At 52.5% G+C, this 24,356-nt stretch overlaps 1 protein-coding gene across 1 annotated transcript; it reads left to right on the top strand.

Annotated features, from left to right (window-relative positions):
* Positions 1–8,776: 8,776 nt before the first annotated feature.
* GDF7 (growth differentiation factor 7) lies at positions 8,777–22,580 on the top strand. The gene is made up of 2 exons (XM_004028901.5): positions 8,777–9,158; positions 12,008–22,580. The coding sequence occupies exons 1-2, from the start codon at positions 8,777–8,779 to the stop codon at positions 12,967–12,969; spliced, it is 1,344 nt and encodes a 447-aa protein (XP_004028950.1). The 3' UTR covers positions 12,970–22,580.
* The last annotated feature ends 1,776 nt before the right edge of the window (positions 22,581–24,356 follow it).

Genomic DNA, 24,356 nt, shown 5'->3' with positions numbered 1-24,356 from the left:
GGCCTCAGGAAACTTACAATCATGGCAGAAGTTGAAAGGGAAGCAAGGTACCTTTTTCACAAGGCAGCAGAAAGACGTGCCAAGAGAAGGGGGAAGAGCCCCTTACAAAACCATCAGATCTCATGAGAACTCACCCACTATCAAGAGAACAGCATGGGAAAAACTGTCTCATGATTCAGTTACTTCCACCTGGTCTCTCCCTTGACACGCGGGAATTATGAGGATTATAATTCAAGATGAGATTTGGGTGGGGACGCAAAGCCTAACCATATCACCTATATAACCACAATGCAATGATCATGCTCAGGAAAATTGACATAGATACAACAGTCTAATATGCCATCTGTGTTCCAATTTCTCCATTTGTTCAAACAATGTCTTTACTAACAAATGCTCCCCATACCTTCCCATCCCGACATCCCACCCCCAGTGAAGACTCTAATTGAAAATCCTGCATTGCATTTAATTATCACGTTCTTTTAGTCTCCTTTATTCTAAAATGGGCTTTTTCATCTTTCATGACATTGATATCTTTGAAGAGTTTAGGTCAGTGGTTCAGAATATGCCTCTGTTTGGATTTGTCTAATTGTTTCTCACGGTTAGGTGCAGATGAATCTTTGGCAGAAGTGCCACACTGAGGAATCCCTTCCAAGAGCACGTGATGCCAATTTCCCCCATGATTAGTGACATTAAGTTTGATTATTTGGTTAAGGTCAATTCTGTTTTTAGAATTTTCTTACAAGCATGTTTTAAGATTTTTATGAAGTTCCAACCATGGACATAATTCTTGCTGGTTCCTGCAATGAACTCAGAAAAGTATCACTTACCCAGACTGCATAAATATTTACATATTTTCTCCAAATATGCTTATAATAGTTTCAGTCTCTAATAAATTCTTTGATTCACTAGGAATTAATTTTGGTTTATGTCACAAGAGTCTATTTCCCCCTCTAAATACTTAATCAAGCATCTAGTGTCATTCACTGGTAACTTTTATTAAACAAGTCATCCTTTTCCCTCACTGGAATTGTCAATATTTTTCTACATATTTTCAAAGATTGTTATTTGTTTCTGGATTCTATTCTGTTCCCGTGATCTGTCAATCCTCCTTCCAGTGCTATATGGGAATTGGTTTATTTTGATATCTGATAATGAAGATCTCCAAGGAGGATTTATTGTTTGACGATGTAAAATGTGAGTAAAAGCAGAAAGAAGAAAGAGAGAGTCCCAAGGAGGTTTGAGGGCTGGGGTGGCAGGGCAGTGACAGGCAGACAGAAACATGTCCATCCGTGTGGCTTTGGCTTGGGTGTGAACAACTAAGAATCAGCCCTTTGCCCCACCTCTCTATTCTGCCCACCCTGTATTTCAGTATAATATATCATGGCGTATTTCCAAGCCATGCATGTGGATCTAACTCAGTCTCACACTGGGGGAATCATAATTCACTGTGAGGGTGTATTATCATTTTGTCCTTACTAGATTAAGTATCATCTATTCCACTTTTTATTATTACCTCAATTTTAAACCTTGTATATTTATCTTCACGTGTGCAAGTATAGCTATAAATGAAACAAAATTTTTACAAGGGAAAAGTAAAAGTGCTGAATCAAAGCCTTTCCTTCTTTAAAATGTTGATGCTCTTCTTGAAAAATCTTTTTTTTTTAAATTTAGATAGCCTGTACTTCATGATCCATGTTCTTGAAAAATCTCTACGAACTTATATTCCTGCCAAAGGTATATGTAGATGTGCCCGTTTGCCCATCCTTTTGCCGATAACGGGTTTCATATTTTTCAGTTTTGCTAGATTTAGAGAGGAAAAAAGTGCTATCTCATTATTCTTTCAATTTTGCAGTGATTTGCTAATGACCTTTTGGAAGTTGATTCTGTAACCCAGTGTTTTTACTAACTTCCAGATTTGTGTCCCCAGCAATGAGGACAAGCATTTTGATTAGAGTCCTCTAGCTCCTCATTCAAACCAGGAATGAAGATTTGGAGGACAGAACCTAGCTGGGCTCTGTTTTAGTTGCCCTAAATTAACACCTTATTTAGGATGGATCTGCTACCTAGGAAGTGAGGGTGAGAGGGCACATGGGGGAGTCATAGCCTAGGGCCAGGTTCCCAGTTTTGTAGGTGCCTCGTTCTTTGCGGGGCAGCCTCAGAGACTGCCTCCTGCAGACAAATCTCACAGACACCTTTACTATGTGGACCAGAAGAGCTGAGACAGCCAATCCCCAGACACCAGGATCCGGTCAGCCCTGTGATCCTCCCGGTTAACACTGTTTCAGGAACTGGTGGATCATTTGTTCCCAATATTCTCATCCTCAGGGGTGGCTGCAAGTCTCATATCCTAGACTGTGGACACATCTTCCGGTTCCTCCAACTCTGTTCCTGTCAGCCCCTATCTTCCCAGGCTGCAGATAATTTGGTTCCTCTAATCATTGTGGGTCTAGAACAGAAACCCTGAGCTCTATCTAAGTAAGACTGGAGGGCTGGGCATTCCAAATTATTGCTCAAAGAGTCCACAGCTTTTTTTCCAAAAGTAGTTTTTTGTTTGTTTATTTGTTTGTTTGTTTTAAATCTCATGTGTCCACAAAGGTCTCCAAGAAAATCTACTGAAGACACAGCTGCAGAACATTCAGACTACTGAAATCCATGGTGAGCAAGTCCACAGAGGGGAAATGCCTCCAAGACAGTGGCCACACCTAGGAGACTGAATGAACAAGCTAGATGAGCTGGCCTTCCAACTGGTTAAACCAGGACTTACCCAGATGGCATGAAACGCCACCATTTTTTTTTTTTAACTGAGCCAGCACTGGGGCAACGACTTTCCCTACTTGATTTAATCTACTCTTTGACACACCCCTTATAAGTAGGCAACCCTGTCCCTGTTTAAAGACAAGGAGACAGAAGATGACAGAGATTAATTTAATCAGGGTCACAAAGCTCAAACACAGCAAAAGTGGATTGGAAGCCAGATCTTTATCATGACCCTATACTGTAGTGTTTTTCCTGGGTCAATGGAAGCATATGGTGGTTGTCACTCGTCTCCCAGGACACCTTACAGCCCCATGCGAGCTTGTTCACCTGCAGAGGCCCAGAGCACTGGTTCCTGAGTCTTCTCCCCGTAAGTAGGAAGTTCCTCAACACTGCACTGCTGTTACAACAAGTGACCAGCAGATGGCAGTGTCCACCAGCCCTCCCTGATTCGTCCCAAACCCAAGGGCTCTGAGATGTCGCTTTTGGAAGGCTTCTGGTAAAGAAGCTACCTTTCTCCCTTCTTCTCTGTTGCCTCTCCTCCCCCTCCCGGTAGCCTGGGGCACAGGGGCAGGCCACGCCCAGCGGCCTGGGGCCAGAGCCGTGGCTGACCCCAGTGTGGATGCCAGAGCTGTTGCTCTGAGTAACCTGGGGCCGGGTATCACCAGTTGAGCCTGGGAAATTCCTCTAGCTTCAGGAAGCCCAGCCCTGGGCGTCCTACGGGGCTAAGCCAGAGCCCGCTGCAATCTTCCCACCTCGCTGTCCCAGGTCTTTCTGTGGGAGACATTTGCAGCAGATTTCTGGACTGAGAGGAGTCCATCATCACCAGACCCAGAGAGGGTAGATGGCTCTGCAGGCTGTTGTCATCGACTTCTGTCCCTTGCCTTCCCTGGGAGACCTAACCTAGAGCCCTATCTCCTCACCTCCAAACCTTTCTCCAGCTCTGAGTCAAAAGGCCCAGAGGCTATGGTGGGTCCAGACAGAGGACAGGCTCCTGGCTGGGTCCCAGGCAGTGGACCCATCTCACACTCTCCCCGTCTTTCACTGCAAACCCAGTGGACGTTTGATTGTCAGCCTCACTGCACAGCTGGGGTCTAAAGCCAGGAAGGGTGAGGAACTTGCAGCCCAAGGTTAGAGGCACGATTTGCATTGAGGTCTCTTGACTCTCAGGATTATCAGTTTTATGTTCCAAATTAGTGCATGGCTGCAGGGACCCAGCATCCCCAACAGAGGAGAGGGCAGGGCAAAGGCTGACCCTCATTATGTTGCACCCACAGGGTGCCCTAAGCAGAGGTGAGGCAAGACCCTCTGGGCTGCAATGGAGAACAAAGGCCCCTGATCACAGGGGGACCCAGGATAGAAGATGGCTATGATGCCAAATGACAGGCTACTGATCACGCCCCCTTGTTGGGGACTTGGCTTCTGCATGTGGACAATGTAGAGTAGGTTGCCTCTAAGGGATCTTTTAGTTGTCTTGTCATCAGGCATGGGGCCAGGTGTCTGGGTGTGGCAGGAGACCCTGGGCAAGGCTGAGTAGGCTACAGCTGGGGCTTGCCCAAGTTCCCGTACCTGACAGTCGCTTCAAAATGGCTGTAGCTGGCGGGATCCAAGACTAACTCCCTAAGTAGTATCAATCTAGTGTTGTAGGTTCCCAGATGACATGCAAACTCCCCACAGCAAAGGTACCTTCGAGCGATGTGGCTCTCCTAGTAGTAGCAGAGAGGACTTCCTCACAACCGGGTACAGGAAAGCACAACCGTAATCCCAGAACTTTGGGAGACTGAGCCTGGGCTCAAGAGGATGCTTTGAGGCCACCCTTGGCAACACAGCAAGACCCTGTGTCTACAAAATATTTTTAAAAATTAGCTGGGTGTGGTGGCTTGTGCTTGTAGACCCAGCTACTAGGGAGGCTGAGGTACGAGGATCACTTGAGCCCAGGAATTTGAGTTACCGTGAGCCATGATTCTGCCACTGCACTGCAGCCTGGGCCACAGAGTGAGACCCTGTCTTCTAAGAAAAAAAAAAAAAAAAAAAAAAGAACAAAAAAGAACTTCCTCCCATTCAGAGTATCAGAGGCTGCCTTGGATAGGGAGTTCCCCACCTCTGCAGGTATGCAAGTGCAGCCCAGGAAGCAATTTGTTATGATTCAGGCATGCATGGCAAGTTGGCTTAAATAATAACCCCAAAAGTTGTTTTCAGATCCTTGGATTCTATGACTGAATCAGGGACTTGGTGTTCAGAGAAAACAAACAGCTTCTGCAAGGGGTGGAAGAGCAGCAAAGTGCTCTGCAAGGAAGGGTCTGGGGCAGGAATGTAGGAACTGCCCCTCCTCACCCCAGTTGTCAAACATCGCCCCAAGCAGGCTGCTTTCCCCTCCTTCCTCTGTTGGAGGCAATCTCACCTTCTCTCTCTGAGGAGGACTCAGCTGGAGTCTGGAGGTCTGGGGTTTGGGGGTGATCAGATGGATGAAGAACTAAAGTTAGGGCTTTCAGGCCCCAGTTTTCTCCCAGCCTTCTCTGATCTCTGCTCCTGACATCTGCCTCTGGGCCTCATCTGCTCCCCAGCGATGGTTGGGGCAACACAGAGGAAGGTTTTCATTCTCAAGGCTCTTAGTGCAGTTAGCATGTGGTGCACAGCTTCAAGGGCTCCGGGCTGTGCAAACTAGCTCTCTCCTGCCCCGCCAAATCGACCTAAGGATCCCCACATCACCTAAGAGGAAGTCCCAACTGGGCAGGGCACCTGGAGACCTGGGTCATGGGCAGGTCCTGCTGCTGGTATGACAGGCTGTATTCCATGGCAAGTGTTTTCCACTTCCAGTTGCGAGCAGTGGCAGGCAAGAGTCCCCTGGGTAACACTTTCATAGTCTTCACCTGGACTAGAGAGGTCCTTTCTTTGCCAAGTATTTTCTAGAAAGCCAGAGAGGAAAGGCAGGCATACTCTGCCTCTCCACTGGGGTCTGGGGAGCAGGGTGGCAGAACAAAGCCCCTCACATTCCCATCCCCTAGCCCCAAGCCAAGGGTTGAGCAAGGATAGTTGATGACTCCAGGCTCTGCCACTCTCCAGATGACTCTGCGCAAGGTGTTGAATTCTTTAGCTCAACTTTCCTTTTCTATAGAATGGGAGGAATACCCATCTCACAGGATAGAGTAGTTGTGAGAATGAAATGGCATGAGGTGTGTGGAGCAGCAGGCAAGGTGCCTGACATTCAAGAGATAATGAATGGGCACTATCATTATTTACAGGGAGCGAGGGAGGCAGGCATGACCCACGCATCCTCTCTGCCTCCTCCTGGGCTCGGCTCCAATGTGTCCTCTGCTGATCACAGAGCCCCCCAGCCCATCACTTTACTCGGAACCACTGGATAGCACACTGCGCATTTATGCGCTTCCTGTTGGCTGTCTCCTGTGTCCATCCTAAAGCTCCATGTGCTTGCCCTGTGCATTGCTCAATCCAGAAGGCACCGAAGGCTACCTGGCAATGAGTATTTACATCAAAGAAGGAATGAATAGAGGGACGGATAAATAAATAAATGACTGTGCCCTCACCATACAGACCAAGAAGCACAGGTGGGAGAAGTGAAGTCTCGGTTGGAGCACATGCAGTGGGTGGACAGTGGCTCCCGCAGCATCAGCCCACCCCATGTGTGTCCTCCAAAGCCTTCCAGGTGCATAGAAGCTGCTTCTCTCTCTGCCATGATCACCCCTGGCACTGGGAACACACCGGTGGTTGGGGGCAAGACTACATCACCTCCTCTGTGCCAGCCTGTTATGCCAGCCACACACAGGATGAGGTGAGAATCCACTCATTTTATAGATTAGGAAATTCGGTCTCCAAGAGGCTAAGTGGCCTGCTCCCACAAGGACAGCAAGGGTGCATCCCTCATTCCTAAGCCCGAACGTGGCAGGGGTGTCAGGTAATCAACAAACGTTTGTCACTGGCTGTGCCAAGAATGTGCTAGGACCCCTCCGCTCTCTGCTCTACACAGCCGGGTAAACTGAAGACAAGACAAGGCAAGCGACTTGCTGTCACCCAGGACTCCCCGCGTGTTTGCACAAATCTTAGCCGAGTTGATTTGTAAAACACCCAAACACTGCGGGCGCATGGCTGCAGGGGGAACGGAAGCCAAGTAACACAGTAGGACCCAGCATCCGCGTCAGGGAGAGACCGGGGGGCTGGCGGGGTGGGGGCGGCGGTGTTTGTCACCGACTCTCCAGCCCCAGTCCTAGAAGCAGGGTGGACTATCCCAGCTCGATCATCCCAGATTCCCCAGGCTCCTGCTAGGAGAAGTCCCTCAGTGCCGGCAGCGCTGACCCTGGTCCAGGGGTCCGCCCTACCCGGTAATGTCAGGCCTTTCTCCTTGGCATAGATCGGCCTTGGGGTCTGCGAGGACTGAACTTCACTAGGCCTCTCTCTCCCACCCGCAAACATTCTCGAGTGTTATGCGGCTCAATGCCCCAAGCTGAGCAGGCGCCGCGTCTCCGCGGTGGCCGAGAGGGCGATGGCTGAGGAGTTCGTTTGGGACGAAGCAGTGGAGCAGGGGAACTGGGGAGCCTGGGCCGGGCCTCTCTGTGGGTCCCAGCGCAGCGCAGCCAGACAGGCGTCGGATCCTACGCGGCTTTGGATTCGGCGGGCGACCTCTCTTTGAAGCTGATCACCCTCTCAAGGTGATCACGACGTGCCGACCCAGTCTAGATTTTGAGTTCTGCAGAAAATGCAATTTTAAAGGAAAAGGACCCGCCTGCCCTTCTTCGGCAGTTCGTTTGGCCCAGGCCTTCGATCTGCTGAAAGTTTCCGATCTAGGGGGATGTCCAGGCTGCCGGCGGAGCAGAGCCGATAACCCCCTTCTCCTGCGCGTTCCCCTGAGACTTGGCCTCTGCAACCTGTCCCAGCCGCGGAGCAAAGTGCTCTGCGGCCCGCGCGAGTGCGCCCCAGGGCTTCGCCGCTGCCGGGCGTCCCCTCCATCCACCCCGGGACCCGCGCCATCACCGCGGCGGGGTAAGAAGCTCGGAGGCGCCATCCCGGGGCTCTGCGCCGCCCGCCCTCCCGGCTCCTGGCCGCTCACGCACACAGCCGGTAGCTGGTTTTCGTTAGCCGCTGCCCTCGCCCCGAAGGCGGGTGGAAGGTCGCCAGTTGGACGCACAGCCAAACTCTTAGCGCACTCCCGCGCGAGATCCCCCATCACCCGGGGCTGCCGTCCTCATTCCGAGCTCTTTCTAGAGCTTGGCTCCCGCTGAAGCGCAACTTCCGCGCCCAAACCTTGCTTTTACGACGGGCGGTCCGCGTCCAAAGGTCTCTTACAGGCCTGCCCTTTCAGCTCCTCGCCCTCCCTTCCTCCCCTACCGGCCCCCTCCCCTGCTCTGGCCGCCCGCTGCAATCCTTTGGGGTCTGTGGCTGAGTGGGGAACCGCCGACCCGCGATCCGGAACGCGACTTTGAGGCCGCCGGGAGCATCCTGTGGCCTCTCTCTGCGCGGCCACCCGGCCGCGGCGCGAAGCGGTCTGGAGGGCGAGCCCTTCCGCGACCCCAACTCTGCCGCCCCGTTCCCGGCATTGGGAACCAGGGCAGGGAGGGGGCGGGTGTTTCTCTGCGGGGGAGTGGGGAGGAAGCTGGGCGGGTGCGCGCGGTGCCCCGAGCCTGGAACCACGGAGGGCGCGTTGGTCTTGGGCGGATGGAGGGGGTGTCGCACTGCCGCGGGGAGGGGAGGCGGGGCACCCGGGCGTGTCGGGAGGCTGGGGCCAGTGGCACTCGCTTGGCGAGGGTGGGGGCGTAGCGCTGCGGTGGGAGGAGGAGGCTCCGGCCCTGGTCTCCACTCTAGGCCGGGGTGGGGGGCGCATAGCGGCCGCCGGAGCTTTCAGCAGGGGGCGCTGCTCGGGGCGTTGGGCGGGGGTGGGGTGGGCCAGGAGGGGGGGCCGCGGCTGGCCGCGCACACTTCCCCCATTATTAAACACTATGTTCAAAAGGCGCCGGGGGACTTCCCGGAGCCACGGAGCCCGCGCCGCCCGCCCGCCCGGCCCACGGAGCCCATGGACCTGAGCGCCGCCGCCGCGCTGTGCCTTTGGCTGCTGAGCGCCTGCCGCCCCCGCGACGGGCTGGAAGCGGCCGCTGTGCTGCGAGCGGCGGGGGCTGGGCCGGTCCGGAGCCCAGGAGGCGGCGGCGGCGGCGGGCGGACTCTTGCCCAGGCTGCGGGCGCCGCGGCTGTCCCGGCCGCCGCGGTTCCCCGGGCCCGCGCCGCGCGCCGCGCCGCGGTCTCCGGCTTCAGGAACGGCTCGGTGGTGCCGCACCACTTCATGATGTCGCTTTACCGGAGCCTGGCCGGGAGGGCTCCGGCCGGGGCAGCCGCTGTCTCCGCCTCGGGCCATGGTCGCGCGGACACTATCACCGGCTTCACAGACCAGGCGACCCAAGGTACTTACGCCTCTTCTGTGCCCGCCCATCCCGTCAGGTCCTGGGCTGAGACCAGCCCCGGAGCCGTGCCGCAGCTCCGTTACATTTGGAGCCGCGGCCCCATGCGGCCCACCCTCAGATGATAGAAAGAAACTTCGCCTAGGCCAACACTCTCCAGCCCGCTGCACCTGGACTGTGGCGAGAGTCGCGGCAGCTCCCGGGGCCCAGTCACAGAGGGCTGACTGGTCCCTCTCCCAGGTCTCCCTGGCCTTGCAGGCCGGCTGGTCCCCTCGAGGAGGCAGGCGGAGGCCAAGATTCACTTCTTGGGGAATGGTCTGGAGTGGCTTCGGAGCCCTCAGAGAAGAAAGGAGGGCGAGAGCTGTGTTCCCGGGAGTCACAGCGAGAGGGACTGCACGGTGGTGAGGGTGATGGCTCCTTCCTTGCAGCAATTTCTGCAGCTCCCAGTCTCCTGGGGGCCACACAAATTGGGGGAAGCCCAGGGAAAACTAGGGCAGAGGCAGGTATCAGACTAAAGTAAATGGCCCTGGAGAGGCTGGTGGCATCACCAGGTATGAGGAGTGCCCTGCTCAGCAGGTTGGTCTGGGTAGTGGTGGTTTGTGTGTGTGTGACGTGTGCAGCTATGGGTGCCTGTGTCTGGTGCTGGGCCCCTGGGAGAGCCAGAGGTCAAGGATCCTGGTGGTGTGGGGAGGAGAGGCCTGCTGGGGACCCTGCAGGAATGCAGGCCTCTCTTAGACCAAGCACCCCACCTTGTTCTGCCCTGGGCCTTCCAAAGGTAAGATGTAGGTGAGGCTGTGGTGTGGCTGCTGTATGTCATCTGGATTTTATTAATCTCCATTGAAATCATTAAAGCAGACAGATAGAGAAAATTTACCTAATTTCAGGCGGAAATGCAAGTAATTTCGGCCTTAATTCTATCCAGCCAGAGACCCAGCATGGAGGGCAGGAGGGAAAGAAAGGCGAATAGGGCTGGGAAGTGAGCGGGTGGGGCTGAGGCAGCCCTGCTTGGGAGCCACTGACAGTCAGCATACCTCAGGTCCTAGCCTGGGAAGGCAGGCAGAGGCCTTGCAGTGACCAGGTCATCCATCCCCGCCAGCACATGCTCAGTGCCTAGCACAGACTGCCTTATTTTTGGTACCTGGAAATCTTGGTACCCAATCCCCAAATGGCCCTATGGTTCGGTTAGAACTATCAAGCCTTCTCTGACGGCCTGACATGGCCCCTGGGCTGGATGCTGGGATACTTATAGGAAGCCCTAGTTCTGGTGCACAGGGACAGGGACTGAAGGGTGCCCTGTAGGCTCCCCGGCTGCAGGAGAAGGGGGGTGTGCTGGGCTCTAAGTGGGCACAGGCACCAGAGTCTTCTTAAGGTTGAGCTAGTTCTACCATGGTCTCAGACAGGAGATAAATCCTTTCTGGGGAGCTCAGCTTGGCTGGCTGAGCCTGAGAGGCCTCCTCTCCCTCCTCCCTCTTGGGGGAAACAGAGTGGCAGGGCTGGTGAGCAGGGAGAGGCAGAGGATCTGCAGGGAATCTCAGAGAAAGTGCTCCTCGTGCAGCCCCAGTGTGCCTCTCCGGCCTCCCTCTCCACCCTGAGTCTCAACCTGGAACAGGGCTGCTTGAGGTCCCCAGAAGCCATTGATAGGGATAGAACCGGGACCTCAGGCATGAGGGCCTGACGTTCGTGGCTGGTGAGAAAATCCCCAGTGGTGGGGGGAGTCTGCATAGTCTCTCCGAGTTTAGGGGCAAAACGAAACCATATGACCCCCTTCAAAGGGAGCTCCTTATCTGCTGCATGGTGGAATTTTAAACTTTTTTTTTTCTGAGCCCAAAAAGGAAAAAAAAAAAAAAAAAAGAGTGTCCACACTGGAAATAAAACCCCTAAGCCCGAGAGAAATCACTACAGAGGGAAGAATGAGCCCGCGAAGGGACAGACGGGCGGCTCCTGGAAGCGAGACCTCGTTTGGGACGCTGCCCTCACTGCAGCAAAGGTCATTCCGGGATGCCCCGCACCCCTCCGGGAGGTTCCTTGTGTTCCTTTACTGCCTTTCCCCCTCCTTCGGAGGCCGCGGAAGCACCGGGAGGAGGTGCATTTGGGGTTGCGATCGCGAGCAGCAGCGCCCATTGTTGCAAGACCTGAGACCTTGGGCGAGCCTGGCCCCTACCTGGGCCTCAGTTCCCCTTCGACAGAGCGAAGTTGGACTAGAGGGTCTCTGCGGCCGTGCAGACGAATTCTCCTGGACGAATCGCCGAGCCCCAGCCTGCATGGGAGACCGTGGCCAGCGGGGATGTCCAGGCTGGGTTGGGGGAACAGAGGTACAGAAGAGTTTTCAGGAGACCAGAATTTTCCGTTTTCGCACAGCCAGGACTTTCGGCTCTCTTGGGGGATCAGCAGGGCAATAACGATAAGTCTCCTTAAGGCCCAGGACCTCAGGAGGGGGTGCACGACTTCTTTTCACCCCAGCCCCGGACTCTGATCTCGGATTCTGGCTCGCGGCTCTGGGTCAGGCCGCGGAACTATAGCAGCCTGCAGTCCTGGTCTTGGGTGTAGGGGTGCGCTCCTGGTCCCGCGGCTCAGGGATATGCAGTGACCATGGGTTGTTGGCCTGATGGGACTTTTGGCTTGCTAAACCAAAGCTCGGTTCGGATAGCCCGGGCGAAGACGTCCGCTGCTCTGGGCCAGGCTGACAGCGTTCAGGCTGGGGCAGAGACGCGGAGTCGGGCGCTGGCTCCAACAGGCCTGGCTCCCACATCGAGGACAGCTGGGCCATTTGCTGTTAGGAGGCCCCGCGCTGACAGTGTGCAGGATTTGCTCTTACTCAGCTCTTTCTCTCTGTCCCTGCCGGTCCCCCGCAGACGAATCGGCAGCCGAAACAGGCCAGAGCTTCCTGTTCGACGTGTCCAGCCTTAACGACGCAGACGAGGTGGTGGGTGCCGAGCTGCGCGTGCTGCGCCGGGGATCTCCAGAGTCGGGCCCAGGCAGCTGGACTTCTCCGCCGTTGCTGCTGCTGTCCACGTGCCCGGGCGCCGCCCGAGCGCCACGCCTGCTGTACTCGCGGGCAGCTGAGCCCCTAGTCGGTCAGCGCTGGGAGGCGTTCGACGTGGCGGACGCCATGAGGCGCCACCGTCGTGAACCGCGCCCCCCCCGCGCGTTCTGCCTCTTGCTGCGCGCAGTGGCAGGCCCGGTGCCGAGCCCGTTGGCACTGCGGCGGCTGGGCTTCGGCTGGCCGGGCGGAGGGGGCTCTGCGGCAGAGGAGCGCTCGCTGCTAGTCGTCTCCTCCCGCACGCAGAGGAAAGAGAGCTTATTCCGAGAGATTCGCGCCCAGGCCCGCGCACTCGGGGCCGCTGTGGCCTCAGAGCCGCTGCCCGACCCAGGAACCGGCACCGGGTCGCCAAGGGCAGTCATTGGCGGCCGCAGACGGAGGAGGACGGCCTTGGCCGGGACGCGGACAGCGCAGGGCAGCGGCGGGGGCGCGGGCCGGGGCCACGGGCGCAGGGGCCGGAGCCGCTGCAGCCGCAAGCCGCTGCACGTGGACTTCAAGGAGCTCGGCTGGGACGACTGGATCATCGCGCCGCTGGACTACGAGGCGTACCACTGCGAGGGCCTTTGCGACTTCCCTTTGCGTTCGCACCTCGAGCCCACCAACCATGCCATCATTCAGACGCTGCTCAACTCCATGGCGCCAGACGCGGCGCCGGCCTCCTGCTGTGTGCCCGCGCGCCTCAGCCCCATCAGCATCCTCTACATCGACGCCGCCAACAACGTTGTCTACAAGCAATACGAGGACATGGTGGTGGAGGCCTGCGGCTGCAGGTAGCGCGCGGGCCAGGGAGGGGGCAGCCACGCGGCCGAGGATCCCCAGCTGATGAGCAGCAGCGGGCCAGCCTGTCACCGAGCGTGGGTGCATGTCCGATGTGACCCAGCGCCCTCTCGGAGGAGGGAGAGCACACGTTCACACTCACACACAGTCGTGCAGTCACGCACACATTTACCGGGGACAGCATGCGAAAGCCTTGGGAAGAGATGACCTGCCGGTACCGAATGTCAAAGCCCTGTGTATTTTGCAAACAGATAACCATGGCGCCCACTGCCCCCATTTGGGGAGAGGAAGGTGTTTGTGCTGATGTTGCAGTTAGAGGCACGAAAATCAGGTAGCAACGGGTTAGGAAATTGGAAGCTCCAGAATGGGAGAACCAAAGGGGTACTCGAGCATGCTTTATCTCACCCCTTTTTGTTTCTGGCCCGATGTGGGGCATCGCTTCCCTGGGGGGCTGAGCGCCGCGTGGTGCACTCCGTGACCCACTGTAAGGCTGTAATGCCCTTCCCGAGGGTTTGTGTTGCATGGGGCCGTTTACTCTGCAACTGCTGCAAAAAGCATCTTTCTTTTTTAACTTTTAAAATTTAACGTGCCCTTGCTTCATTTTTGAAAGGGAAGTTTTGTCTGAAAGTAGGTGTTGTGGAGCTTCCCAGATTTCTGCAAAGGTCGGTACCGCCCCCCGCCCCCTCCCGCCTTTTTTTTTTTTTTTTAATCAATTCCAATAGGAAATGTTATGGAAAGTGGAAAGGATATTTTTCTTTTAAACGGCTGAGTCTGATCTAACAGGATATTGGGGTGGGATAGGATCTGCCAAGTTCGGAAGCTCCCCAGTTGGTCAGGGGGTGGTGGGAGCCATGCCTTGGGTGGCTCAGGAGGAAGTTAGTGCAATGGCCCGGAATGGGAAAGGTGGGGCTGGGGGAGGGGAGCTTTTCCTAGAGACCTGCCAGGAGGTTTTCCTAAGAAGCCAGGGAAGAGGCTCTCAGGGCTTGAAAGGCAAGGAGGTGTCCTGGGGTCCACTCCAGCCGAGGACTCCGGCTTGCCGGCCAGGTAGGCGGAAGCTCCCGGGGGCCGACTCGGGCTTGTGCTAGTTATCAAGTAAGTCGGCCTCCGCTTTTTACCTGCTGTGTTGTTGCTGTAGTTTTTGGCAGTGTGATACTAACGGGAAGTGGAGCCACTCAAAAATGCTTTTGTCAGACTTCAACTCACAACCCAGACCTTTAGAGCAGGGGGAAGGTCTGCCCCTTCCCCTCATCGGCTCCCTGGCTTGGCTGCTGTGCCCTTGGAAGGGCAGGGCCTTGGTGTGGGGGAGCAGAGGTGCAATATCCCCCAGTTCCCATGTTTTGCCCCAAAGGGTCTTATTGATGGGAGGATTTTCTAGGCATGTAAAAGTGAGTTCGAACATTCAGACTTCACTGTTTGATTTGATTTGTTTATGCCTGGGAATCCTTTGCGGCTTTTTGTCAATAGGCTGGGAGAGGGAAACTAGTTGGACTCCAGCTGTCCCGGGTGAGGGCTTCTTAGAAAAGCCCCGCAGCCCTCTCGGTGCATCTGTGTGATGTTGTGCAGGACTTTCCCCTTCAGAGTCCTGGGGAGCATTAATTCCACCCTGTGTTGGATGCAGGACAATTCATACACATTTTGATTCTCAGTGATTACACTCTTGAGAGAGAGAAGACAGACTTACGATTTAGATACAGCTAATTTACTTAGGGGCCCTACCTGAATCGGTTTTCATCCTGTAAAATTCTCCCAAAAGAAAAAAAATACACGTGTAAATTACTCTTAAAATTAAGATCCCCCCCCTCCTATTATGTGAATTTATATTCTGTGGCTGTATGAGTAGCTCTAAATAACCAGAACATGAACAGTCTCTTCAGGTTAAAAATTTTAAAAATATCCAAAAGTGGCTGCTCTGGTACAATTCCATCTTATTTTAGTGACTGGGCAAAGATGGTCCCTAAATTTGTGGATTTTGCCAGAGATGCCTCACTCTCGTTTTTTAAATGAAGCTTGTCATAATGAAGAATTATATATTAAAAAAAGCACTAAAGTGTTGAAAGTTTTAGTATTAAAAGGTTTAGAAAGGAAGTTAATGACAAAGTGCAGTTAAATGTTATTTTGAAGAAAGTCTGGAGTATTTAATATCTTTGGATAAAAGCAAACATTTTGATACTTTTTTAGTGACTAGTAAAAACAATTTTTTGGGCAGAAATGTCTTGATTTAGCCTGGCCTTTTTATAGTAGGGAAAAAAACTGTCAATTTCCCCTCTTTCCTTCTGATGACCTCCTTCTAAGGAGATGTGTTGTGAGTGGCGTGGGAAGTAGGTACCTTCCTGCATCTTGAGTTCAGGTGGCACCCGGCGGGAGGGGTGTTGTCCTTGGACAGTGACTGTTCCTTCCATGGCCCCATACCCTCAGTGTGCTCTTTGTTTACTGGATAAAAGGAATGCTTCCAAGATTTCCTCTGGAGCAGGTGAAGCCCCCAGGGGCCACTCTGCCCAGCCCTCTGGCATCTCAGTCCATTCACTAGGTGAATGCAGAGGATCCATTTCACTTGTAAAAATTACAACAAAGGGCCAACACATGTGGGGCAGACGGCTTTTTGCTGCTAAGATGTGGTTTAACTAGCATTGCCAAGATGTGGAGAAAAGCGTTCCGCCAGCACAGTTGGTAGTAGCACCCTGAGCTCTCTGTCTTCTAGGTAGCGGGGGACAGGCCTGGGTGACTGGCATGAACCCAGCTTCTCTGTTGCAACCCCCAGCTGGAATCTCCAGTCACCATGGATGGGAGAACTGACAGGCAGGGAGAAAGCATGTCAAGACTGTAAGGAAAGGCTGTCCCCTCAACCCCAACCTGAGGTCACCAAAGTCTCCCTCCTAAAGTAAACAGAATTTTCCATTTTGTAGGGAGAATTGTGCACTACTAATTGACATCATTTGAACCAGGATTTCCTGCTAGCGAGTAGGATTTGGCATCCCTACTTAGGGAGCTCAGGACAGGCCAGCTGGGGCCCAAGGGGGGCTGGTGCTGGGTCTGTCAAACACAATGATAGCCTAGTCACTGCTGCTTGAAACCAGGGCTTTCGTATTAAGGAGGATCACCCACACTGGCAGGCGGGCATTTCCACTGATTCCCAAACACACTTGCCTTGTTGAATTCTGACTTTCCAAACAGCCGCACTGGGTCTTCCAGAGAAGGTGGCAGGCTTTGCTGTGTTAGCTTGGGGAAGCCAGGCTTGAGCTGTGCTCAGTCATTGTATCCATGCTCCCCTTCACCATACCCTCCTGGCAACGATATGAGGTATGGATTGTGTGATAGAAGAATCCAGACTCCACGAAGCCCAGGACAGTCACTTCTCCCTGGCAGCTCTCATGGTGTCAGCAGGAGTGGGCGCCTCACCATGGGTACTGAAGAGAGTACCGATAATCCCGTGGATGGAACAGGAGGGAGTGTAATTCAATCCCTACACATTGTATATGCTGTTGGCAATTTCATTTAAACTCACAGCAGAAAACAACTAGGATTTGTGGGCTGATTTTCTTCTTAGAGCAGGGAGAAAAATTACGTTCTTTCCAAGAGCAGCTTGTGCACAGATAAGGTCAGACTCTTCCTGTGCTTGAATCTGGTCTCCAGGAAATCCAGTGGCAGGAAGAGGGTGTCCTGAGGCTGCCTCTGGGTGCACAGAATCACTGGGCCTCGCTGATTCTCATGAGAACCTGTCATCTCAGTGAGACATGCCTCCCACTGGCCCTCAGTGGGCCATAGGCCAAGAGGTCTGAGTCAGATCATGCAGTGAGCTGGAGGGAGCGAGGCTCTGAAAGCACAGTCTAGCAGAGGGAGTTTGGGCCTGTGCTTACCCCTCAGAAAGTGTCTGGATTGGGAAGGGAAAAGAGGAAGCTGCCGAATGAACCCAGCAGCCAAACTTTGGGCAAGTGGAAAGTAACTAGATCCCTCTGGTGGATGGTATATTTGAGCTGCACCAGAGTCAGAGCCCACTGTGGGCTTCCGAGTGCCCAGAGGCAGCTGCTCCCACAGCATGGACTGCACCCGCCAGGGGAGGCCGCTCAGGGGCCAGGGCACCACAAGGCGTCTCCTGAGAGACGTCTGAGGCAAGTTATGGGCAGTCACCTCCCTGCTGGAGCTTCATCTTCTGCCCTGTAAAATGATGCCCTTTCCAGTTCCAAGGTTCTAGGATTTTACTTTGCCCCAAAACCCACTCAGATAGCTTAAAGGCAGAGCAAATGTGATGGCTCCTGGAGAAGGTCCTCTCCCAATCCTAGTCCCAGAGCCTCATCTTACCGGTTTCACAGCTCTTGCCTGTGCATGTGCATGTGTCCATTTTACTCCTATCCTTAATAGGTGCCTTATGGATGTGCTTTGAATTCCCCTGGGCTGAGGTAGGTGTGGGGACGGCCCGCACCTTGAGGGTGGGGTTCAGCTACCCAGAGCCAGGAGCTGGCTGAGGGCACTGCCCATCCAGCTGCAGTTCCTCCTGTGCTCAGTGGGGTGAGCAGAGCCACACTCAAGCTGAGACTGTCTGAGAGACCTAGTGCTGGGAAGGGCTCTACCTGCTGCTGGGGCCTCTGCAGGCAGAAGGGTAAAGGCAAGGCTGTGCCTGGTTGGTCACCCAAACAGGGGCCTGGGGACTGTCCCAGAAGCCCTGGATGAGGCAGGCAGGACTGTCCCAGAATGGACTCCTTGGGTCCCCACACCCTCCTCACCACCATGCCCATGTCTGGCTCTGAGGTCCCCTTGCAGCTTCCCAGGGGAGTGACCCTGGGGTAGCATCAGAAGAGCTTGTCTCTCTCTTCCTTTTTATGGTCTGGAGAAGTTAACATAAAGAATCACCAGAAGGGAGGACCCAAAAAGATGTTTATTTCTAAGTTTTCAGACAGCTTGGCATCTTGTACCTGGAACCTCCTGACCATGTAGGCTGCAGCACAGCTGTCTTCCTCCCTCTGTGCTGTTCTGGACTTTAATCTGTGTGCACAGCTTAGTGTGTCACAAATAGTAACTGAGTGAGGCTGTTGTGAAAGAAGCCTGTTTTTTTCAGGAGGGCCACCGTCCTAGCCTGAGGAGACACCTGGTGGACACAGACTGCAGGGAGAGGGCTGAAAGTTGGCCTAGTGAATCAGAGGGGTGACTGAGGGCCTAGAAGTTGCCGCATGAGCTCTGATCATCATTCGGGGTGCTGTCTGCCCATGACCTGCAGGTACCCACCTTAACCAGAGCTTGGCTTGTGGCCTGTAACTTGGCGACAGGCCTTTGGCTGGGCAAAGTTTGGGCTGGTGCTTCATGGCGGCAGGACCAATTACAGCAGAGCAACCCAGGATGGGTGGTCATTGAAAAATGGGTGTGAAGTCACTGAAAAATCAGACTGAGTTTCAAGTTATGCTCACAGTTGCTGAAAAAGCAAAAATATGCCCTTAGAGCAGCAGAGCAGCGTGCGATGGTCCACTTCCTCCTGCCTCTGCAGAGCTTGCAGGCCTCTTCTAGCATCTGTGCATGGTGCGCATGTGTCTGTGACAACAGAAAGGGTTGGTTTCTCTCACACATTTCCCTGACAGTGGCAAGGGGGCTGCAGCGGTCACAGCAACTTCCGGAGAGAGGTGTTTCCGTGCAGTCAGGTGAATTTGTTGGCAGGACAGCTTGGTGTGATGATACAAGAAGTACAGTTTCACTCTTTTTTTGTCAGATGAACTTCCTTCTGCTAGTTTAGAAATGCTTCACTCCAGAGACGGCCACCTGATAGAAGCTGTATTACAGAAACTTTTAATCTCTTTTCTATGTCAGTAAGGGGATGCTGAAATAAACTGTCTAGATAAACAAGAAGCTTCTGTCACACCCAGGCCACTTTCGGCAGAGTGGTCCAGAGCGGCCAGGGCACGGCCAGCTGCTTTGCATCTGCATTCCCGTTTCATTACCTTTTGTGTTGTGGGCCAACAGGAGTGCTACGTAGTGGGGGCTGGAGATTTGTCCCGGCAGGAGGTGGGCAAGTGGCTGTCTTCTCTGCCCTGCTCCATCTGACCAGCAGTGGCAACAGCCACAACCAGTTCTGCATCTAGCTCCTGCCCAGACCTTTGGCTGCCAGAATCTAGAACCATGGCTGACCGAAGCGAGACTTCCGAGTAAGGTTCGTTAACAGGCATCCTGCTGAATTAGAAGGAAACAGGAATGAATCCGAAGCAAACGGGGCTAAACTTCCCTCGAGCACATTTCCTGAGCTGCAACATGGGAAGGGACAGCACCGAAGCTGGTGAGCTGGTGCAACTGCAAACACCTTTTCTCTGTTTTTTAGTACTCACAGGTCATCCTGGGGAGACCGCTCATGGGCTATGGGCAGACCATGCCTGGATTTTTTGGTGAATGAATCTGAAAAGCAGTGACCAGGTGTGTTGAGGGCCTCCCCTTGCCTGCACCTTTTTATCTCTGAGTGACTGAGGGCTGCCAAGGCCAGACAATGCACATGTGTCTTGGATCCTCCCCTGGCCTGGGGCAGCAGCAGCAGCAGGGCTTGGGGTGAGTAGGCTGGCTTGAGGAAGGGGCTGCCCACAAGCAGGGCTCATTTCCTGGGTCAGGGCCTGTCAGACTCAAAGTCAGCTCTTCAGCATTCTGTTTAGAAAATGATGATGCAGTTCAGTGAGAAAGAAAGCTCAGGATAAAATATGTTTTCTGGAGGGGAAATACTCAAGTGTTCTAAGCCAGGAACAGAGACTCTCAAGAGAGGAATTCTCTGGCATTCTCTGCCTTGGATAAATCATGGATTAAACATGAGCATCCTTAGAATAATTTTATCTTTGTATTTCACTTTACACTGTAATGCAAACAGCTTTTATGTTTTCTTTGACGAAGAATCATAATTGAGTCACTTTAGGTCTTTTAGCTGGAAGCATTTCACCCTAAATGAAAAGTTAATGCATTTTTTACAAGGATTAACATGCTAACTACAACTTGCCCTTTCAGCAGATGACAATAAGGGATTCTGAAAAGTTTGGACTGTCTTTTTCTTTTTGTATACAAATAAAGCAGCAGATCCTTTCTCTGTGAAGGTTGTTGCAGAGCTCCCGTACCAGCTTACAAAATGCTGCTGTTTAAGCAGGACTTGGGTGGGCAGCAGAATTCTGCACATAACGAGTGGCTGCAGCTTAGAAAGCAAATTTCACCTGGTTCCAGTACTGTGATTTTAAGGAAACGGTAAAACTCAAAGTGCCAGTAATGCCATCAAGGCTCAGTAACATGCCATTTCCTCAGCAGCTAAAGACAAAAAGAATTATTTTGGTGAGGGGATAGAAATCCTTTCGCTTTGCAGTGACACCCACTTTTTCTTAGCTTGGCTTGGGAGTAAGGAGATTGGAGTGTGGGGGGACATTAGAAACTCATTTAAGGCAAACTGAAATCTCCTTCATCAGCAGTCTTCCTGCTGGTGTAGCCGCAGCAGAACTCCGAGGCTTGCAGGCTGGGCTGTCTCCTTGCTGCCTGGCCTGGGTGTTTATTTGGGCAATGCAAGCTGACATTGTGAAGTGTTGCCGATGCCCAGGCCAGCTAGCAGGGAGCCCTCCCAGGGCTGGTAGAAACCTATGTGTATATGTATTCTCAAATTTAAATAGATTGTACATAGTGAAATGTAAATGACATGTAAAACAGCAATCTCTATTTTTCTTAACTATTATATAGCAGTATATATTTGTTGAACATGCTTGTATACTCTTCATTAACCATTTTAATATTTTGTATAGATAAGTTGATTAAATATTTTATTCATAAAACCGCTCATGACTGGTCTCTAAAGGAAAACATTTTCAGCTTTTGTTACTCAGCCTTTCTGTGTTACTGTAGTCCTCATTAATAGAATAGCGACCAGCTATTGAGGCCTTAGGACTGACTGCATTTTAATAGTGAGAGTGACATAACAGGCCTGACTCCACTTGCCTTTGTGCCGATCATTCCCCGCGATCATTCCCCTGTATTGTCAGATCAGGTGTGAGGCTGTGGGCCTCTGGTATGGGGGGCTGCACCCTGGGTCTTGGTGACTGGTATGAAACTGTATATGATGCTGCTGCACACAGCCTCACACGGCATGAAGTCACTGCAGAGCAAGGTAAAAAACATCAAGCTTGGATTCAGGAAAGGAGGCCAAAATGCAGTGGAAAACATTTTCTCTTTGGGAAATGAGCATGATAATGTGTAGAGTGAGCACTGTCATTCCAAATGCAGTTTGGGTGGACAGGTTTTCTGTGTTTATACATCTCAGACTGCTGCAGGACCTGTCTCACTCCAGAAAGCATGAGCCCTCCCCACCTGGAGGCTGCACAGGTAAGTCTCTGAAATCCCAAGGCATAAAGTCCCATGGAAGCCGCTTCCTCTGCAAGGCCAATTACATACGTCACAGAACCCAATAAGGTCCTACAGCAAATTCGACAGGCTTTTTTTTTTGCCCAGTACTCTTCGAGACAAGTACAAAAGCCTGTGCTTGGTGACACCACGAAGGATGCAGCAGGACAGGATCAACCACACAGCGTTCTGTTGCTATCCCAGCTCTCACAGCTGACTTTTGCCCAGATGGAGAAATCTATTTCATGTGTTCCTTAAATATTTCTGGGAGAGGACTAATGACAGAGCAGGAATTGTAGGAAGTTGACAGGGACTTGGCCTTATTAGTGACTGTTACCAGGATTACCTCTTTTGCGATATGGAGCCTGCTGGAGTGACCCACCTTTTTGTCAGTGATGGCAGCCCATGTTCATGGTGAATTCAATATCCCAGTTTGTTAATGCAGGTCCCTCTGGTTATGTGACTTTCTCTCTCTGGTGAAAGATCAAGAAAGCCTGCTTTCTTTTCACTACTCGATTTCCTATTATAAATAAAGGAGTCTCTTCTTTGGAAGAGAAATTGTGTTCCCTTTTCAACTACCTCATTTGGCAGGTACAATCAATGTGTAGGTTCTATGACCCTGCCATCGAAAACTGGAATGTCTTGTCATGCTTTGTTTATAAGCATCTTTGGTCCATTTTTCATTTTCTTATTTTTCAGTCTCCATTTGACGTACCACAGCATTCTGTGGTTAGAGTACACATTCAGTAGAGGAGTAGTTACAGGGAGAAACGAAAGTTGGGGGTGGCATTTACAATTTTATCCAATTTCCCAGACACTGATAAGAGCAAATCTAAAAGGCCCGTCCATGACTAATGGTAAAGGCGGCTAAGATTGACTTCTCCACTCCTTCCCTGGTCCTGTCAGGTCCTGGATCTGCCTCTGATGCCTGCTCATTTCCAAGCAGGCCAAGGCAAAGATGCCTCCAACTGCTGTTCCATTGAGGGTGGTGCCCAACGTGGTCATGGACGCATGTGCTCTTGTGTCCTAGGAACCCTGTGACTCATCTGCTCAGAAAGGACAATGATCTGGGGAGAAACTTGTCCACTGTGAGGTGCCACCAGCATGCAGCCCTATAGGCTGTGGGTGTCTGCCGAGTCCTAATCACATGCAGGTGCGCGGCCCTTCACAGTGGCCAGTAGGAGGAAGCCCAGATGTTCTGCAGAGCCTGAGCTGGATGGATTTGCAGAGGCGGGATTCTAGTCCCTCTGTGAGGGAGGGAGACCCTGCAGGTGCACCGCACCCCCTGGCTGTAATGGACGCCCAGTCACAGGGTCACATTCTCATCCCAGGGAAGAGGAATTTTCCCATAGACTTACCCAGCAAGGAAATCTGTCCCAATGTGGGGAGGTCAGCACAGGCCCCTTTGCCAGAATGTTTGAGGAATGCAACACAAAATGAAAATGCTTGATTATCCCAGAGCACAGTCATGTGTATTGTTGCTGTAATTCCCACTCGGGGTGCTGCGCGGGGTTAGTGCTCAGCAAATAATAAACTACATATTTGGTAGTTGCTAATACCCAAACTCCAGAGGTTTTCTAATTGTAGAAGAATGGAAGTAACAGTTGCAGCCATATCAGACAAGATGAATGGGACACAAGGGATAGTGGCCTTGCTTCCTTGCAGTCCCCCAGTGCCAGACACAAACAGTCTGCAAAGATTCAGACATCCTTGAATCTATCTGACCCAGTTGTGCACAGCTCTGCTGGGGAAACACTTAAGGGATAAAAGAGCAAGTGTCCATATCTGCACTCCCACTGATGTGTCAGTTTTAAGATGAAGAAGCCCTGAGATGTGATTTCCTGGTAGTCCGACCCAATGTGAGAATTGCACTTTTTCACAGCTTGCCTATTAGGTATGGTAGAAACTTTTTATTAATTTAGATAACAAAATTTATAGACTACCCTGTGTAGCAGGCCATATTTGATATGCCCTGACAGCACAGAGATGACTAAGACAGAAGGTCATCTTCTAGGACTCTCCTGAGAGAAGGGGTGTTGGTGGAGGCAGGGAGTAGCAGACTGCAGAGACACAATCCCGCAGCAATGATAAGTCATTCAGTAGACACAGGCCAGGCCAGGGGTCATGAAGACTGGCAGGGCATGGAAGGGTGGGAAGGACCGCTCTGGGAGGCAGGAGCAGTTTGTATTTTAGGCCACGTCTCATGGGGTGGGGTAGAGGATGGGCGTAATCAAAGCTGGAGCAGTGATTCCTGTACAGAGGAGTCCATAGGAAGCTCCCGTGCCTGGCATAAGACCAGGTGGCTATGGAAGAGTTGCAGAGGTGCCGGCCATGTGGCTGCAGCCACAGCACTGACTCCCAGCATGTGGGCTTGCTTTCTCTCAATCCACTGCCTGATGCATTTTTTTGCCGTCTGAAAACTGGTCTCTGTTATAGCTTTCATTCTTTTAAAACTACTCATTTGTTACCAACGATCTACTCGTCACTTCTTCTGTCAATCGGGTCCTCATTTGCCCTTTGCGTGACTCTCTTTCCCGGCTCTCCACTTTTGCTAGGCTTGCCCACTGTGGCCTCCAGGAGGCAGCATGATGCAGTGGAAAAAGGGGATGAAGTGGTGGCTCTGGAGTAGAGGCCTGAATTGGAATCTGGCTTAGTTCATTTTCTGTTGCTATAATGGAATATCAGAGACTGGGTAATTTATAAAGAAGAGATTTATTTCTTACAGTTCTGGAAGCTGGAAAGTCCAAGATTGAGGGGCTGGCATCTGGTGAGGACCTTTGTGCTGCATCCTCCCTGGCAAAAGGTGGAAGGGCAAGAGAGCATGAGAGAACAAGAGATCAAACTTGCAGCCTAATATCGTGCCTTTTTATCACTGGCATTAATCCATTCAGGAGGGAAGGGCCCTCATGACTCAGACACTTCCTGTTAGGACCCACCTCCCAGTAGTTGCATTGGGGATTAAGTCTCTAACACACGAACTTTGGAGGACATGTGCAACTACAGCAGAACCCCAGCTCTGTCATCTATTAACTGTGAGGTCCTTAGCAAGGCACCTC

The sequence above is a fragment of the Gorilla gorilla genome, chromosome 12 (genome assembly GCF_029281585.2).
Source record: "Gorilla gorilla gorilla isolate KB3781 chromosome 12, NHGRI_mGorGor1-v2.1_pri, whole genome shotgun sequence".
Classification (NCBI taxonomy): Eukaryota; Metazoa; Chordata; class Mammalia; order Primates; family Hominidae; genus Gorilla; species Gorilla gorilla.
The sequence above is the reverse complement of the archived record's forward strand: the minus strand, read 5'-3'. Positions and strand labels throughout refer to the sequence as shown.

What these genes read in the sequence shown, in the direction of transcription:
- GDF7 (XM_004028901.5), top strand. Translation starts at nt 8,777, where the DNA reads ATGGACCTGAGCGCCGCCGCCGCGCTGTGCCTTTGGCTGCTGAGCGCC. An exon ending in CACAGACCAGGCGACCCAAG is followed by an intron (nt 9,159 to 12,007) that starts GTACTTACGCCT and finishes GGTCCCCCGCAG; the next exon opens with ACGAATCGGCAGCCGAAACA.